General features: G+C 29.5%; 2 protein-coding genes and 1 long non-coding RNA gene across 3 annotated transcripts in view; 1 reads left to right on the top strand and 2 right to left on the bottom strand.

Annotated features, from left to right (window-relative positions):
• Positions 1-10660, bottom strand: part of LOC145189540 (DNA polymerase beta-like) — a 208412-nt gene extending 197752 nt beyond the window's left edge. Inside the window, exon 1 of the mRNA XM_090086679.1 lies at positions 10620-10660. The gene's annotated coding sequence lies outside the window, so the exon portion shown is untranslated. The remainder of the gene's footprint in view (positions 1-10619) is intronic.
• On the top strand, positions 1184-3517 carry LOC149887937 (uncharacterized). Its single transcript, XR_016452827.1, has 3 exons — positions 1184-1334; positions 3085-3173; positions 3319-3517. It is a non-coding gene; the product is annotated as an uncharacterized LOC149887937 (long non-coding RNA).
• On the bottom strand, positions 8041-18503 carry LOC145189261 (core histone macro-H2A.1-like). Its single transcript, XM_090086677.1, has 7 exons — positions 18159-18503; positions 17592-17831; positions 15332-15406; positions 15133-15223; positions 9314-9403; positions 8969-9146; positions 8041-8534 (listed from the first exon to the last, which is right to left on the bottom strand). The coding sequence occupies exons 1-7, from the start codon at positions 18432-18434 to the stop codon at positions 8375-8377; spliced, it is 1110 nt and encodes a 369-aa protein (XP_089942803.1). The 5' UTR covers positions 18435-18503; the 3' UTR covers positions 8041-8374.
• Positions 18504-19264: the final 761 nt, after the last annotated feature.

Raw genomic sequence — 19264 nt, 5'->3', positions numbered from 1 at the left:
ATGAACGTAGCTTTCTTTTCTTCATTAACACAATTTTATGATTTAAAAAAAAAAAAAAAAATTGTGTTTTTCAATAATAATTTCTATGTATGCCTATATAATACTAGTAATAATAAAAATAATAAGAAACCCATGTTCATATAGTATGTTTTTCAATACTACTCATAAATGACCAAAGGATCTTGTCATCAAGAGCCGCTGTTTATAATACTGCTGACATTTTAAATTGTCCTAATTTGAATTAATCTGAACATTGTTTTTAGATCATGCAAATAAATATACAGACTCATTCAGCCAACACTCTTTCATAGAAACGCTAAAAACTTCATGATTCTATCAGGAGATTGATTAAAAAACCTCCTATAAGCTTTTTCGGGACTTTTCTCACTGGCAAATCTTTCAACTTTTTTGCAGTAGGATTGAGACTATAACCTTTGCTCCGGCCCTGGTTTCCACCTACGTTTAAAACAATCAAGGAAAATCGATAAAAAAGAAATCCTTAGAATGTAAAAAAGCAAATGGGCATATTCTATGGCTTATATTACATCCTTCTTTTTTTCTTCTTGTAGTTGTGCCTGAATCGAGTTATTGTAATTTTCGGTTGCTTAATTTTCTTATTTGCAATACAGCTATTTCATTTTTGTAAAAAAAAATGTGATAAAGGATTTATTTAGTTGTCTTTTATTTTATGCTGGTTTCAATAACTTAAATTTTTTAAAATGTCTTTGCATTTTTTACTTAATATATTATAAGTATTATTTTTCTATTAGTTCAGCTCCCTGTGCAATAACTTTTTTAAATAGTTCACATACCACAATGCATTGCGCAGCTCATATTCACATGTGCTCATGTATATAATAAATAACATGTATATAATGTGTAACTTACAAATGACATTAATGAGGAGAGAACTATAAAGGCATTGATATTTTACATCAACTGCACTTTTCGAATGATTTTGTAAATAAATTTAACAGTCCCAGTTGTTTGTTCAGTATCTCTTTAATATTATTTAAAATAAATATAAAGTATTTGTTGATTTAAGTGAAAATTTGCTTTGTCAATTCGTTTTCACCGTAAAGTGTTACTTTATGTATATGTAGATACATAGCCTCATTATTTACAAATTTCTTTATTCTATATTATTTAAGAATATGTAATTTAAGATATTAAGATCTATTGCTTTATAGATCTTTTTTTTTCTCTTTCTGCACAAAGCATCTGGTCGTAATGACTGATTTATTTAGATACTTATATTTGAATTATAAAAGTAATAATGCCTGCCTCAAAGAAGGATTTACGAAACAAGAAACAACGTCAAAATAAAGAAGCTGGTATGTTTTGCATGTTATATGTCAAGTATAGTTTGTTTGATAAGCTTTTTGCAAAATTTACCCTAAAAAGTTAAACAAGAATTACTAAGCATTTCAATAAATATTCTGAAAAATTAAACTTTCTATATTTAACCAAACCAGGATTTATTTTATAAATAATAAGGGTTTTTCTGTTCTTTTTAAGGTTTATTATTGCTATCATTTAAGCAGCTGCAAACCCACTTGAAGGTTATACAAAGCAATTGATCTGGGGATCTGTAATTTGAAGGACTTTCTTGGTATATAATAAGTTTCAGAGCTCCTATAAATGCAGTGGGCAATTAATCTTTGTTAAGAGAAGCAATATATTTTAGTATTGGTTATAAAAAAGTAATATGAAAATGATTCAGTTGTTTAATCTAGTGAAACATCACCACTATTCTTTTAGTTGATGTTTTATTAAGAGCTGCCTAAAAAATAAAAAAAAAATTTTTTTAATCATAAGTTCATAAATATAACTACATAAAACAATCCAATTATAACAAATAGAAGTAACTCAGAGAAAGTTTGGAATTCTTTCTCATGCAGGTCTGTTCTTTTCCTTGCTGTTATTTAATAATGAAATACCACTAACATGCTGGTAGCATGTGTTTCATGGTCATATCAATATCAAGTTAGTGAATTAAATTTGTTCTCTGTTTTGTATTAAAATTTTTAAAAAGCTACTAGTTTTAATGAACTGTCAAAATATCTCAATTGACATAAAATAAAATGAATATTTTTTACTAGCTTTTGAGCTATACATAATTTTCTTTTTTTTTTTTTTACAAGAAACCAAATGAGTAGATATAAGAAATGTAAGCAGGCCAAGACATTTTCCAACATTAAAAAAACTCAAGTAAAGGGGGAGATAACGTGTTTTTAAAATATAGGTGTTTTTGTATAACAAAACTCTTGTTGAATATATCAATTATTTTTATCAGTTTTACCAGTTTCAAGATTCGTGTCTTTGAATTTGTATTTGTTAACTCTTGTCATTACTATTTACTTGAACATGATTGGATTTCAGGACAACTGAGGCATGATCTTCATGTGTAAATGCACCTTGTATTCTGCTTAGCCATCATTTTAAACTAAATGATCATTACTGTTATCAGCAGCTAGTTTTACTGGAATAATCCCCTTCAGTAATCTATAATATTTTTTTTTAGAAAAGTTTCAGACCTGAAGGCTAATTAAGAAACTTTTAAGGCTCAAAATATAAAAAAATTTAAGAAATGACAGGTTTAGCCATATGCTTAGATTTCTTATTTAAAAAAAAGGTGTAAATTATAAAAGTAGAATAACAGTTCAGATAATTTTAAAATCCTGTTTTTTCATATTCTGTAAGATTCTTAAAATGTTAGTCATCAGATTTAAATCAGAACCAGTAAATGAATTTCAAACTAATTTTATGGTTGCCATGGATCTTTTAAGTAGTTTGTTAGGATTTTCATTCTAAAGTTCATTTTCTTTGGCACTTCTTGGGTCCTTTTTTAAGGTTAGTAAAAAGTGCAGCTTTCAATCTAATTTTTGATATTTTAATAGAAGTCTTGTCATTGTTTTTTCATGCAATAAGTTAGTGTCTCTACCCTTGAAATTTTTGGTGTTTAACTTATGAAAGACGGGCTGTTCTCAAGTTTAAATTTAAAAATTTCCTTTTTAAAGATTGAATTGTTCATATTAATAATACACAAAAGTTTTAAAAAGTTTTTCAATCATGTTTTTGTAGGTGTTGGTGATAAAGACGGAAAACTTGTTTCTCAAAAACCCGCTCAAGTTAAGGCTAAATGTAAAATATGCTTACAAGAAATAATTATGGTAAAACTATTAATGCCAAAGTTTTGCATAAAGTTTCTTCTCAAGCGCCCTGTGTAATTTTCTAAAACATCTTTCTGTTTTTTGTTATTTGATGCAATACAAATATCTACTTTTAATAAAAACTTTTAAATATTTTTTTTAATAGGTAAAAGAATATAACCAAGCCAAGTCTCATGCTGAAACAAAACATAACAAACCATTCAGTGAATGCTTTCCTGGATTCTAAAAAAAAAACTGCAAAAATCCAAACGCTTCCAAAGTTTTTTTTGAACTTTAAAATTGCGATAGAAAAGTTCATATTGTGTATATAATTTTATGATAAAAAAAAAATACGAATAGTTCAATTGCATTTGTCTATATACCGAATATTCAAACTATTTTGCCTAAATCTTTTTTGTGATGATACAAAGGGATTGTAACAAAAGGCGATGCATCTTGAATACCTGGGAAAGTCTAGAAAAATGGAAATTGGTTAAAAGTGGAGCCTGATTTAACAATGTAAAGATATGTGTTTAGATTGTCGAAAATCTTATCGGTTGAGAATACTTAATTTAAACCATGTATTAATTAACCATGTGACCAATATAAAAATTAAATCTTAAAAAGCTTATTTCAGTCACTGTTTCCAACAGAGTTTTTTGACCAGATGAGAAAAGGTGACTCTTGCTGTTTTATTTGACAAAGCTCGAATATGCTGAACATCAAATAAATATTTTTGGGAAGGGAGAGATTTTTTCTCGCAGTAGCTCATAGACATCTTGAATCTTGTAACTAAATATAAATGCAAAGTAATAACGTCATAGCATATCCTGTGTAATGTTGATAATGCCTCTTGTTACATTCTCAATTCTCGATCGCCGCTATAATCTTGTGGAGGCTGCTGCCAATCGGGAGGCGGAAGCCACTAACGGAATATGTTTTCCTCCCAACTGGCGTTGGCCTCAAAGCTGGAGGAGGAATTTTTACTTCCTGCCGCCATAAGAAATTAAAAAATTTTAAACGTTCGTTTTTAAATTAACGCTCAATTAATTATACAAAATGCAATTTTAATGTCAATTGAAAAAAAGACATTAAAACTGCATTTTACATAATTACCAAGTTTCGATAATACAAAAAAACTATGATTTTGTCTGAGTGATTTTTTTTCTTTTTTCTTAAACTATCGAAAGAAATTAAAAAAGTAAATAAAGTTAAAAATTGGAAATTTCACTTCCTTGCCGCAGACGAAAAATTATTTCAATTTCAATTAAGCATGGGAATTTCGGCCTTCGAAATCGACGAAATTAAACGAAATTCGTGTTTCAATTTCGTATCGAAATTTATATTGAATTTCGAAAGACGAAATTTTTAAACATTACAAATTCACGAATTTCGAAATTAAAACTTATGTTTAATTTCGTGTCAATTTCGTGTCAATTTCGTTACTTTCAATGACCCGAAATTATACGAAATTTTTTCGCGAAATTAAACAATCCAAAAAATCGAAATTTCGTTCTCAATTTCGATCCGAAATTGAAACACGAATTTCGTTTAATTTCGTCGATTTCGAAGGCCGAAATTCCCATGCTTAATTTCAATTTATTAAAAAATGCTAACTTGTCAGTTTTTGTTGGGATCGATGTTTGAAATTTTGAGCAAGTCGCTCATGCATAATTCTAAAATTTTCATTTTTCAACCATAACAATAAAATTCGTAGTTTTAATCATTGAATATTGTTAAAAATTCTGCAAAAATGCAAGACTTTAATGTTAATTTAAAAATTTAAGGAAATTAATGTATCTTAATGTTAGCTTGAATTTTTTTTAAGGATGAAAATTTTTACAAAAATGATAATTCATTTTCCAAATAGAATTTATTCTTTACAACAGAGTTACTAAAAATACAAAAGAGATTTTTTTTATTTGCTTCAATCTGGTAAAGTTTGAGATTTTATTAACTTAAATCCAGTGAAGTTTGAGATTTTATTAACTTAAATCCGGTGAAGTTTGAGATTTTTACAAACGCTTTTTTTTACTCCCCAGTAAAAATCTCATATTAAATTTTTACTTCCCATGTAAAAATGTATTTGCTGTAAAATGCATTTTGCAACCACGTTGCATTTTGTGAACACTTTTATACAATTTAAAGATTGTGGTTTGATTTGCTCAGGCAAAGTTGTAGTCCAAACGTCTCTAAGTGATTTCACAAGCCAATTTAAAGATTGGTTTCTCGATAAGCACTAAAGAAGCGATTCTATTTAATGTAAATCAGAGTTGATGCCCTTGATTTCAAAAAAATCATTTAGTCCTATGTTTAACAGCGTAAAACTTGTGACAGACGAAAATCACGATAAAAATAAACGAAGTGTCTTCGTAGAGCGCAATGCGCTCTACGTAGCCATAAGCTGCTCAGAGCGCAATATTGTACACGCATGCGCAATTATTTTATTATAACAGTGCGATTTATATTTTACAATAAAGCTGGTTAGATAGGCAATTAGGGTAAGGGCTAGGGTTAGGGTTAGGGATGGGGATAGGGTTAACATCAACAACATTTAAAAAAAAAAAAAATTTAGCGCATGCGTACAAAGTATTGCGCTGCGAGTAGCATATGGCTGCATAGAGCGCATTGCGCTCTAAGTAGCAACGGACAAAAATAAAATAAAAGAAAACCGCAAAAAGCATAACAACAAAATGCCGCACTGTTATTAAGAATTCTTAAAAAGAATGTAGCTTCTTGTTGCTGCGTGTCCCTATGTAAAAGTAAAAAAAAACTCATTGAAAACAATCACAGTACTATGGTGTTTAAGGCCTTTAAAAAAATTCCTCAAATACTTTTATTTTTTTCTTAAGTAATGCCATTTATATTCTTAAGTTGTATAATATCGTGGGATTAGTGAAAAAACTCAATAAGTCAAAATTTTTAAGCTGATAAAATAATAATGTTATTGTTTGAGTTTTAATTCAAACAATTAAAAAAAAATTATTCCATTTTATGTTATCTATTTTAAAATGATTAGAAGAGAAAATCAAAACTTCAAATACTGTTATGATGATCAAATCGATTTTTATTTAACTCTACGTTATAAGATAAGAATTACGAGCAACGAATAGTTCAAAAATATTTTTTTGATTTGAAAATATTATTTGTTCTAAAACGACTATTCTTTGTTTTCGGTGTAAATATGAAATTTCAAATTTATTCGACAGTTATAGAAAAAAACCACAGTTGATAAAACCCAACTTTGATGTCAAATTTTCAATATTTGCACCAAATTGATTTTTAAATCGCTTGTTAATTTAAGAAACAAATATTGAAAATATTTTTTTTGAATAAAAAATTCGCCCTTCGTCTTCATTTCTTCTAGCGGCGGGAAGCAAAAGGTCCGCCTCCAGTTTGACGGCTGACGCCAGTTAGAAGACAGAAGCCATTAAAGACAGCCTCAAATCAATTAGAAATTTATCACAGAAAAATAATTCGACAGCAAATCGCGAAATGTTTCTAAAAATTGTTTTTCTGCTGTTTAGTTTTTAACTTTTTTTTTTGTAACCTTTGATTATATGGTTTTTCCATCGGAACAATCTTTCCCATAACTCGATTGATGTAAGGGATTCTGCCAATACATTTTTCGCTTGTACTTGTCGTTAAGAAGTTTAACAAGTGCTTTAAAAAAGCAGGTCCTATACCCAGTGAGGAAGATAGTAAGGGTTCGTTAGCGGCGCGCCGACGCTGGTTAAATATACAACAACGTCGCCATGCGCCATGCAAGGCACGCTAATGGCCCATCTAAATTTAACCAGCGTCGGCGCGTCTCACTGGGTAAGATGTCATAATATGGTTACCTGTCAAGTAATTTATGACTATTCTTTATTGAATTAAATTTCATACATAATATCTTTCTTTTAATTCGGTCAATAGGATATACAGTGATAAGTACTTCTACGTTATTTTTCGGAGCTCCGTAGTCAAGATAGTTTTCTGATACACTAAGCACAGTTTGAGGTTAATTTGGTACCGTGTCAAACTATCAACGTACTCTCTTCGGCTCAAACATCCTGAGAATAAAGTTAATTTTTCTTATCGTTCTAATTCTTTAGCTATAAAATTTAATTAACATTTTAATAACAGAGGAAAAGGAACGTGAGTTTTAAACTCGCTGATTACGTAAGCCATTAACAGCAAGTTACATTCTTTTTAGTTCATATTCATAACATTTTAACATCGGACAAGTTTACACACTTTGTTGCGAGCCGCTATTATATTTATAGTAGCCTTAAAATTGTGTAACAAAAAAAGGTTTTTTTTTAAATAAATGGCGATAATGCCCAATATTTTCAAAGATTTAAATTGTACAAAGTACGCGATGTTGATATCACATGTTTAATGGAATTTTATGTTTGTACCGTCGTGTGACCTAACAAAGTCCTATGCTTTAAGAAAGTCCTAATTTAAGAAATGACAAATTTCGCATATATAAAATATAATTTGGGGAAAATAACTTAGTAATTTTAACTAGATATCTAGTTAGTTAAAATAACTAAATTCTTTTTTCTAGATTTTTTATTTTACATATACGAAATTTGTCATTTTTTAAATTAGGACTTTCTTAAAGCATAGGACTTTGTAAGGTCACAGCACGGTATATCTAAATATATAAATTATTGTAGGTTGGATTTGTTTCAAAAAAACTAATATATTTCACCAACAATGCTATAATCGAAATTTGCAGCTTTTTTTCTTCATCTATGATTTGGGTTCAAAGGGATTGTTTATCAGGTTTAAGAACGCTTAAGTTAAAAAATTCTTTTTTTTTACAATCAGTTTTGTTTATGGAGAAAATAATGCTAAAATGAATTTATATAGCTATAGTCGAAAGAAAAAAACTTAGTGGATGAAACTACATTATTATTACTAAATTAAAAATGTCACAATGACACTCGTTTAGATTAGTCAATGAAAAAGGACATATTCAGTAATAAGTCAAATGCCTAATTGCTAACAAGCCTTTTTAAAGGCTACACACACACACAAAATCTTCTATAGATGATTTCTCTCTATATATGTAAAATTAGCGGTTTTTAAGGGTTTTCAGAAAATTTACTGACTTAAGATAAATAAAGAGGTTAAAATATAAAACCATCTGAAGTATCAAAATCATAATAGCTCCTTATAATATCATCCTATTGATCGAAGCCATTTTAAAAAGCACTCCAAGGACTAGATTAGCCAAGCTTGGCAAGCTCTGTCGTATACGCGCCGATACTTTCCATATCATAAAGAACAAAGTATATTTGTTTCAAAGAAGAGGAAACAACGGTGACAAAGTAATTCGATATCGCTTTCAGGATCGTCTGTGCAGCTAACTGTTTCGGGAAATTGTTACTATAAGATATAAAATATTCAGAGCAATTAAAGTTTGATAGAATACAGCTGAGTATAAAAAGCTTGTGAACAATACGACAAACCATGCCTACATATTTTATTCCGAAGACAATTTAACATGTATTTTTTGGTGAACTTATTTTTAAAAAAATTAGAAATACCCGAGTTGAGATAAACCATTTATATTGGATTCAAAAATGAAATGTTTTAATGAAACACAAGTTTTTAGTCTAGAAGACAAAAAAGTTCCCCTAACTTTTTTGCACGCTGCTTTATGTCATTTAGAACTAAATCAAATTTATCTAAACTAAAAATTTTAACTAAAATCAATTTCAAAGATATCCATTCTTCTTTAGAAATCTTAAGAGTTTGGGAGAAACTCATAACGATGAAAAACATTTTTGCTGTCATTTTGAATTTTATAAAATACTTACACTCCACTGCCTATAGAAGGGAAAGCAATGACGGCCACATTTTTCTCATCTGCCAAAGTGAGAGCATTTTTTACAACATTCTCGAGATCTTCTTCTGAGTTCCCACCATTTACGTAACTTGGGCTATGCACATGAATTATATGCTTCGCTTTTAAGTTAGGAGCATCACCAAGCAGAGCTAAATTTGGTTTATTATTATAAAATATTAGGATATTTTGTTTAATTAACTAGTTACGAGTTAAACTCAATGTTTTGTGAAAATATTGAGTTTAACTCGTAACTAATTTGTTCATTTCTGACGAAAATTAAAAATAACAAAACAATAGAAATCGAATAAAGGCAAACCTGATGGCATTGTAAGATCACCATGAGAGTCGTGTAAAGCACTAATTGCTTTTCTCAACTCATCTCCTCCAACTTTCAATAAAGCAGCTCCTGAGCAAAGAAATGCAAATAATTAATACCATTTTTACTACCATCATTTTTTTTAAAAAAAAAAAATTTTCATCGTCACCATCATTTAACTTTTAGCAACGTGTGTGTGTATATTTATATAAGGGATTTTCAAAAAAAAATCTTTTTGAATTCAAAGTACAGGGTGTTCGATAAGTAGCACACAATTTCATTTGTCTGTTACTAATTAGCCGATGAGAATATTTCTAGAATGTTCTTTTTTTAAACACATATTAGGAAGGAATACTATGTTGTATATTGTTATTTTTGAGAATACAGTCATAAACATTATTTCTATGGAAGAAAGAATTTTCATCATCAAATGCTATAATGGAAGTGGAGGTGAAAGTGCAACAGCAACACTACAAAAGTTTAAAAAAGCATGTGGTTTATTAAAAGACTAATTCACCACATACAGCATCAAGAAAATAGTTGATAAATTAGAACAGGCAGTGTTCTTGACCAGCAGAAATCAGGTCACCTATCTTTAGAAGAATGAACACCAGTTGTGATGGAATCACTACATCGTATCGCTTTAGAGACAGGTTGCTGCTCCATTCAACAAATTGCAGATGATACTAAAATCCCTAAAACATCCATTCATGATACCCTCCGCAAAAAGTTTCAAATATTTCCTTACAAATTCACCATGCTACAGGAGTTGAAAGCAGCAGATTACTCCATTTTGCTAATTGGCTACTTCAAATCAAGGAACTTTTGGACTCAATATTGTGAATTGATGAATGCCACTTCATTATTATTGGCAAAATAAATACAAAGAACTATATTATATGGTCTAAAGAAGAATTAGTTTATTGCATTGAGCAAGAAATAGCAGTTATTTCACAAGAAAAAACAGCTACAGCTATCGACAATTTGGTGGCCGGATTGGAAACTGTTGTGCAAGAAAATGGAGGCTATTTCAAGCATCTATTATAAACTACAAAAAATATTCCTAATCTAATTGTGTTTTTGAAATAAAATTTACTGTAGTTTGATTATTTTTTCTTTTTGCTAGCTCAAAGTTGTGTTGAAATTGTGTGTTACTTTTCAAACACTCTATATAATTTTGTCATTTCATCATATTGATGATACAAAGTCGTTACTAAATCAAAGTCATAATTAAAGTCTGAATCATTTCTTTATTTCAGCAAAACAATTTTTCTGATTACAAGAATTGCTTCAAAATTATTCAAACTTAAATACACAGTGACTAAATTGTAGTATGTGTTTTTTCCCTGTTGGTAACTAGCAAACTTTTGAATTTTTTGATATTTAGAGGTTCCTCAATGGAGGTGAAGTTTAGTAGTACAAACATGTCTGCAGTGTTAATGATTCAAAAAATGTAACCCATGCCTATACATAAATACAAGCAGCAAAAAACCCAAATTTCAGACAGATTTTTCCTCTCAGAAGCTGTTAGTTTGATTTCAATTTTGAACAGGAATTTCTTTATGTAATATTTCCTTTTTAATATACCTTGCTATATGCGATATGACAGGAAATTTGAAGTGATATTGCTTTTTAGTTGGATGACATGGCAGTTTAAAATGAAAATTTTACACTGCCAAAACAATTATTTCCTTGTAACCCTCTCATAATAAATATGAAATTTTACCTGGCAGATGATAGCTGAAATGATTGCTAGGCAGTACGATCAATTTATTGAGCTTTGGCTCAGTAAGTTTAGCTATCATCTTAAAGAGCAATTCATTTGGTTTATGGTTGACCAAGATTTTTCAAAGTATTTGGTGTTGATAGGCAATGTTTAAATTTCTCCTAATCAATTGTTCCAGAAAGACTTCACTCTTCAAACCCTCTTTCAATGCTGCAGTGTCAAAAGGCATGCTAAAAATACCATCAGTAATTTTCAATTAAGGTTTAAATAAAATGTCGGACTGACATGCAGTAGCCCAGTGCTATCTGAAATTTTAACATTTCCCAGGTTTTTCACAAACTAGTATACAAATAACAAACTTGATGAACTTCTAAAACTGTAAAAGAAATGTCCTCCTAGCCTCTTTTATAAAATTGAGATTGGAGTATTTCAACTAAATTCCTGCAGTAAAAAATTATTTTACTGATGTTGTTTAAAAGGTTGTCTAAGTTCACAGACTGCAGCTAATGTTGGTTAAGTTGTAAGATTTATATCATTTAATGATTTTCCACTTAACTGATAATCTAAAATTTCATAGATCTGTTAAGAGCTGAGTATCAGCATAAATCAAGCATAAACTTTTCCATATTGAGAGATTTTTGGTTACAATGCCAACCAGTTACAATATCAGTAATTATGTTAAAACTTAACTTTAAGTCCTCCAAGTTTGAGCTCACATAATTTTAACATCCTATGGGCTGCCAGGTGTGGCTTGTCACTGGTAAAAAACTCTTGACAAACTTAAGTCTTCATTTAAGATCATCGTTCAATACTTTTAAGATGTGATGTTAATCGTATATGTATATTATAATAACGTATATATGTACAGTGGGGTGCAAAAAAAAAGCCACACTCAATTTTTTAATAAAAAAAGCAATAAAAACTGTCTTAAACTAATATAATAAAAGTAATATAAGACAATTTTGATTTGATGCTTTTGATATTATTGTATATTACATATAATAAAAAGAAATTAGGATTTATGAAGTACTTTTCAAGTTTTAGCTGTATTAGTACTTAATTGGCCACCCTTTGCTTTTTATGACTTCTACGCATCTAGAAGACATACTATCTACAAGTCTTTTTAATAAGCTATTTGGCAATGCTTTTCAACCAACAAGAAGAATTTGGAATAGTTCATCTTCATTTGTTGCCCTACGATCTTTCAATTTTTTATCCAGCATAGACCATAGATTTTCTATTAGATTTAAATCAGGCAACTGTGCTGGCCAAAACATAACTGGTATCAATTTAGATTCTAGATATCTTTTATTCAACCGTGCTGTATGTTTGGGATCGTTATCCTGTTGAAAGACGTAGTCACCATTAGGAAAAAGTTCTTTTATACTTGATCCAAGTTGATTAACTAAGATTTTGTGACAAAAATGCTGGTCCATGGTGCCTTTCACCCGGTAAAGTTGTCCAACTTTGTGTGCACTAAAACAACCCCACACATTAACCTTTTTGTCATGTTTAATGATTGAGCTGCATGTTTGGGGGTTGAATTTTTCCCCAACTAATTTCCAACAGTGAGATCGACCATTACAAAAAAAGACAAAAGGAGACTCATTGCTCCAAATAACTTTAGCCCATTGTTGACATATCCAATCTTTGTGCTCAATGGGACCACTTTAATCTTTTTTTGCGATTGATTTCACTAACAAATGGTTTTTTTATTTGTTTTCCAGAAAAAAATTCACCTGACGCTTTTATTAAAAGAGATATTGTCCACTTTGAGATAATAGTAAGGTTCAAATCTAGTTTTATCTCACAACATGTGATTTTACGATCTTTTTTGACGAAGTTAAGAATGTAGCGATCTTCATTTTTTGAAGTTTTAGGTTTTCTCCCTGATCCAATAGACCTCTCAGTTGCACCAGTTTGTTTATATTTCTTCACCAATCTGCTAATAGTGGAGTTTTGCCAATTAAAACGCTTTCCAATTCTTCTATAAGACTCTCCTCGGTCAGCATCTTCAATAATTCGTCCAATTTCTATATCTGTTATTTGTTTTCTAAAAGATTAAATGGGCCCATAATATTCTGTATTTTTAAAGATTTTTGTTATATAATTATTAGTGTATATATATATAACATATCTCTTCTTTCCTGAATTTTTCACTGCCACATCCAATTTTTTTTGTTTTGCTTGATTATACATTTTATACTTAAAGTCAAGAAAAAGTGTTAGTGTGGCTTTTTTTTTGCACCCCACTGTACATACATACATACATACATACATACATACATACATACATACATACATACATACATACATACAAACATACAAACAGGGTGCATCAAGTGTTTGAAAATATCCTGTATGGTCAACATCTCTTTGCTTTTTTCTATTTTTGCAGGTAATTAATCATGGCTGATAATAAACATATGAGATGTAAATACATGCTGTAATATCAGCAGAACACAGTAATTTATAAATTGCACAATTTTTTAAAGTCGCCTGATTTTTCATTTTTAAAATTTGCAAGGAGTTAGAAGACAATGATGGTGATTAAAAAGTTGCTAACATAAAAAGCATGAGCAATTCTTTGACTATAACACCTGAATTCATTCAGCAAGTTCAGACTATCATTGACAAGAACCCCCAAAAGTCAATGAGATCTATTGTAAAAGACCTGTGTGTCTCAGAAGCTACAATTGAAAGGAGTGTTCATGAAAATCTTTGCTACAAGTTATGTGATGAGGAAAGGCTAGTTTATGCCGTAGACCACCAGATAGAATTGTTTGATAAGATCCAAAACACTGTTAAACTAACTGAGATATCCTGAGAAAAACATGGTTTTGAAAAGACTTTGACCAAGATGAACAGAAGAAATGACAGATAGATACATACTGACCCTTCTGAAATTCTAACAGTCAAGTACAAAAAAATTCCTGCATCTGATAAGGCTTTGGGGATTGTTAAAAATAAACCACACATCTTATAAGAAAGGGTAAGAATCAACTCTGCTGCTTAAAGTGGAGTGTTGGGTACTGCTATTAAGCTAGGAAAGGCCCTAAATTTTTCAACAAGAAGCTTCACCATCACATAAAGCTCAAAACACTCAAGAATGATTGGTGGACCATTTTTATAATTAAATGATCCCAAACTTGTGGCATCCCAACATCTTGGCATTGATTTTACCAAATGTTTGGTTTCTTTTGGATCAATTTGATTACAAGCTTCCAAAATCACATCTTTCAGATTTTTCTTTCTAAAATACCTTTCTATGGTCTTAAGGTCCAAAAATGCCCATAAATGCTCAATGAGATTTAAGCCTAGCAACTGTGCTGACAATTTCATCACTTCTACAGCATTCTCGGTGAACCCTTCTATATTTCCCTTACTGTTTGCTTGGGACTATTGTTTTAATGAAAGATATATTTGTATCCTAATTTTAATTTTCTGACCAATGATTTGAGATTCTCTTTAAGAATACCTTTGTAAATTGTGGTGTTTATAATGCTATCATTAAAAGTTATTTTTCCAAATCCTTGTCATGGCATAGCGCCCCAAACTGTAATGTTTCCAACACCAAATTTAGCAGTTCCTCTCATACAGCCTTATTTATATGCTTCTCCACTTTTTGAGCTTCATCAAATGATATAGAATATACTATGAGTTATTGCTCTATAACACTTGAATGATGTTTCTATCAACTGATTCAGCAGTTTTTTCTTTTACAACCTTGTCCAAGAGATACTTTTTCATTATGTTTGAAACTGTTGTGAGGGATTCCTGTAAATCTTGCACTTCTCAGTAAGTTTTTCCTTAACTAAATCAACTGCCTTCTTTATGCAGCTTTCTAATTCTTTTTGCCTTGTGCTATAATTCTTAATGTGATTTCATTTGTACATCATATTTTTTTATTTATAACCTTTCCTCAATTCCAATTATTATTTTCAATTACAAAACTTTCAAAAGTTTACCTAAATTCAACTAAAAGTTTTCATGGTCCCATGCTCATGACTTAATATATTTTTTTACATAAATTTATCTTGGGTAGTAAAAATATTTTTTTAAGTTTGTAAAAAAAAAACAAACTATATCTTACCTACTTCACCAGATGTATTGAAAGAAGAATTTGTAGGATGTATGACAGCATCACATTTCATTTCAGCAATGTTGCCTTGAACAACTGTCAACTAAATTATAACCTTTCTAAATTGTTTTAAATAGGATTTCCCTAACTCATTAAAAATAAAAAGAGTCTCTAACCATTCATTTCAAAGAAAAAAAAGTTAGCTACCAACCTTCTGCCCAAGATAAAGATTTTTTTCAGATAAAACAGCAAACACTGGTTCAGATTTTGCATTTGATTTTTTAACCTAAAATAAAGCAAGCAAGGGAAATAATCCCTCAACAAAATTTTGACAGTATTAAGAAATAAAAAAACAATTTTGGAATTAAATAAATTTATAAGAGTTAAACAAAATAACATGAATTTAAACTAAAAAGCCAGACTAACAAGAACTTTTTAAGATCCAAGTTTTTTGTAAATTTTATGGGAAAAAAAAAAAAAAAAAAGTAGAAATTTACTAACAAATGAACTTAAATTTTCAAAGTTTTCATAAAAGTAAAGAGAGCAATACAGGGACAGCTTTCTGTTTCTACCCTGTTCCTATACCTGGCCCAACCCATCCCTGCAGCCTTTTTAGGTCTCCCCTAACATTCAAATTTTTCAAAATTTTGTTTTTTGATGTATTAACTAAATTACATAGTGCTGCCCTTTTTAAACAAATGATATGCACTCATGTATTTCTGCAAGTTTTGTGATGATTTCTCTGCGCTGCTCAACTTATATACATCTAACTCATCTATAGCACAGGCTTGAGATGGAACATATATTTCTTCAAGAAATGATTCTGTCGTTCTTGACTCTAGTTTAGGAGTTTTAGTTGGTGTGGATTCTATAAAAGATATAGCTAGTACTTTGGTTTGCCTCTATACATTGTATGCCAGCATTTAGCGAAAATGTTTTAATATCAACTAATGACATTTTTTTTTTACATTTTGGTTGTTGGTTAAAAAAAGCAAAAGAACAAAAAATTTTATAAAAACCTTTTTAATAAAAATGACTTTCAATAAATTGTTTCAGTTTGATTTTGAGAAAAGATATAGATTCACAATCACTTGTGAAGCACAGATTTTTAAAACTTCACTTTTACTGGCACTATAAGATACAAGGTGGATGATTGTGCTGCTAAAAGTGTCTTATGTCAAAGGTTTCTAGAACTTCAATATGGCCTACAAGGAAATCTTTACTTATGTCAAGTAAATGTTCTTGTATTACTGCTTAAAACAATTAGGGAGCATAATCTTTTTGGGACAAGTTGAGTAATAATACGCCTACTTCAAGCATTTTAGACATGTTTAATTTAGTTAATACCAGCCCATTCATTTAATAACTTCTTTCTCAATTCACTGTTTTACCATTTTTGAAGAAGGAGTATTGATACCCATAATAAGGAAAAAAATTTTTTTTGTGCCACTTTCATGCCATTTCAATAAATGTGATTATCTGGTTACAGACTAAATATAGATTTATCACTAAAAAATACACGAGCCCAATTTTCATTGCCTAAATATCTGTGTTCTTGTAGCCAAACTCTTCCTGCTCTTATGTGATTTGCAGTAAGTGGAACACAAACTATTGGTCTTTGAACATATAAACCAATTGCATGAAGATGATTTCTAAATTGTATTGTATTATTCTTTGATTCTTTCTGACAATTAATGATAAAAATTAATTGTCTCTTGAAGTTGTTGCAGATAGGTGTCCTTGAACTTATCTTTATTGAACATTTCATGTCTTGAGGAAGCAATTCCAAAAATTATCTACAACATTTACCACAGTATTACTCTCACTTATTTCAAAACAGTACCTATCAACACAACTTTTATTGTGGTAAAATACAGCTTTCATCCCTATATTACTATCTACTAGATGATGTTATTTAATGACTTAAAGAGAATATATATAATATATACTTTAGATGCCTAAACTAGAAGATGTTACTTCAAACTGAAATAAATTAGATATTGAGATAACTATTTTTGTTAAATTGAAATTTTAAATTAAAAAAATAGTCAGAAGCTACTCCTGGATAAATCATGTCAGTTTATCAATAAATGATACTTCCCACAGGTTTTTTAAAAGTAATGGATCAACATTTTTTAAAAGTAATGGACCAACCCTTAACTTATCAGTTAATATGATTTCATATATATTTTTAGATGATATAATATAATACAAAGTTAAGTGATTAATGAAGACTATTTTTATGTTTTGGTAAAACTTCAAGTAAGTTAGAAAAACTTCATACAAATTTAGATTTAAACAACTCTACATTGTTTCAGATTTTAAGACTCCTAAATTTTGTATAAATTTTAAAAGATTTTGATATAATTTCATAAACATTTTTTGGGGATAATTTAAACAATTTGACAAACAATCAGGTTTTCAGCTAAAACATGAGTTTTGCTGAAATGCTTAAAAAACTTGAAACTAACCTTTTCAATCTTCTTCTTACTTGTTGAAGCCTCTGAAGCAACAACTGCTTTTTTAGCAAGAGTTTTAACTGCCTCTATTTTCTTCTTCTTTGGTATGCCAGGGCTAAGTGGTTTCAATATGGCTGGTTTAAGTTTATCTTGATTTGGAACAACAAACTTTCCTCCATCCTTTTTTTTTAGCAGTTCAGGTTGAATATGTGGCATCACACCACCAGAGGGAATAGTAACATTTTTCAAAAGCTGTAATTTAAAAAACAATACCCAACTTTTAATGGACTTTTTTGGTGTGAATTACAATTGCCAAAATTGCAGTGCAAAATAGAAAGAAATTCTTAAACTATCGGATTAAATTTTTAATTGTTTTAAATCATTAATCTATACTATTTAACTAATATATATATATATATATATATATATATATATATATATATATATATATATATATATATATATATATATATATATATATATATACATATATATAATCATCATTATCATCATCATCATCATCAAAAGTTTGCTATTAAGTTTTTAAAACCTTGAAGCTTTAGAAAATTTATTGGGTACCTTATTAAGTTCCTCATCATTTGCAATAGCAAGTAAGATATGCCTTGGAGTGATTCGATTTCTCTTATTATCACGGGCTGCATTTCCAGCTAACTCAAGAATTTCAGCAGAAAGATATTCCATGACAGCTGCCTGATAAACAGGAGCACCAATAGCTACTCTCATCCGAGATGTACAGCCACGCAAATAACGACGGATTCGAGCAACTGGAAATAATGTTCCAGCACGATGTGACATTGAGACACGCTGAGTTTTAGCCTTACCTCGTCCAGACATCTTTATATAAAACTAAGACAAAGATAAAATACTTAAACATTAAGAAAAAATATACTAAAACTTTTACCCAAATAGTTCACTAAAATTGTTGTGAAAAGTAAAAGTTTTAGTATACTTATATGTCTAAATAATTAACTATCACTAGCAAAAATGCAACATTTAAGGCTATCAGTTACATATTTATTTTTGGTAACTTAAAATCTTCATTAGTTAAACATACTTTAAGTTGATTTATATGTGTTTTATATATATATATATATATATATCTTTGTATGTTTTTATATTTTATTACAAAGTTATTGTTAGATAAAGTTTGAATTTAGAGTAATCTTAGCCATAATGCTAATCTAACCCTAAGCCCATTCCTAAACCTAACCCTACAACTTTAATTTAAAATGACTCGAGTTTAACTTTAACAGTGTATATATGTGTATATGTATGTATGCATGTATGTAAGCATGTATGTATGTATGTATGTATGTATGCATGTATGTATGTATGTATGTATGTATGTATGTATGTATGTATGTATGTATGTATGTATGTATGTATGTATGTATGTATGTATGTATGTATATATGTATGCATGTATGCACATGTGTGTGTATGTATGTATGTATGTATGTATGTATGTATGTATGTATGTATGTATGTATGTATGTATGTATGTATGTATGTATGTATGTATGTATGTATGTATGTATGTATGTATGTATGTATGTATATAAATTATATATACACATATACACACACATACACACATATTCAAAGCTTTATTAGCGTAGTGCTACCATTGATAATTTGAGCAAATTTAAGGTAATTTTGAAAAG

The sequence above is a fragment of the Hydra viridissima genome, unplaced genomic scaffold, assembly GCF_058129835.1.
Source record: "Hydra viridissima isolate aposymbiotic clone 2 unplaced genomic scaffold, HvirCarnegie_v1 scaffold_5, whole genome shotgun sequence".
Classification (NCBI taxonomy): Eukaryota; Metazoa; Cnidaria; class Hydrozoa; order Anthoathecata; family Hydridae; genus Hydra; species Hydra viridissima.
The sequence above is the reverse complement of the archived record's forward strand: the minus strand, read 5'-3'. Positions and strand labels throughout refer to the sequence as shown.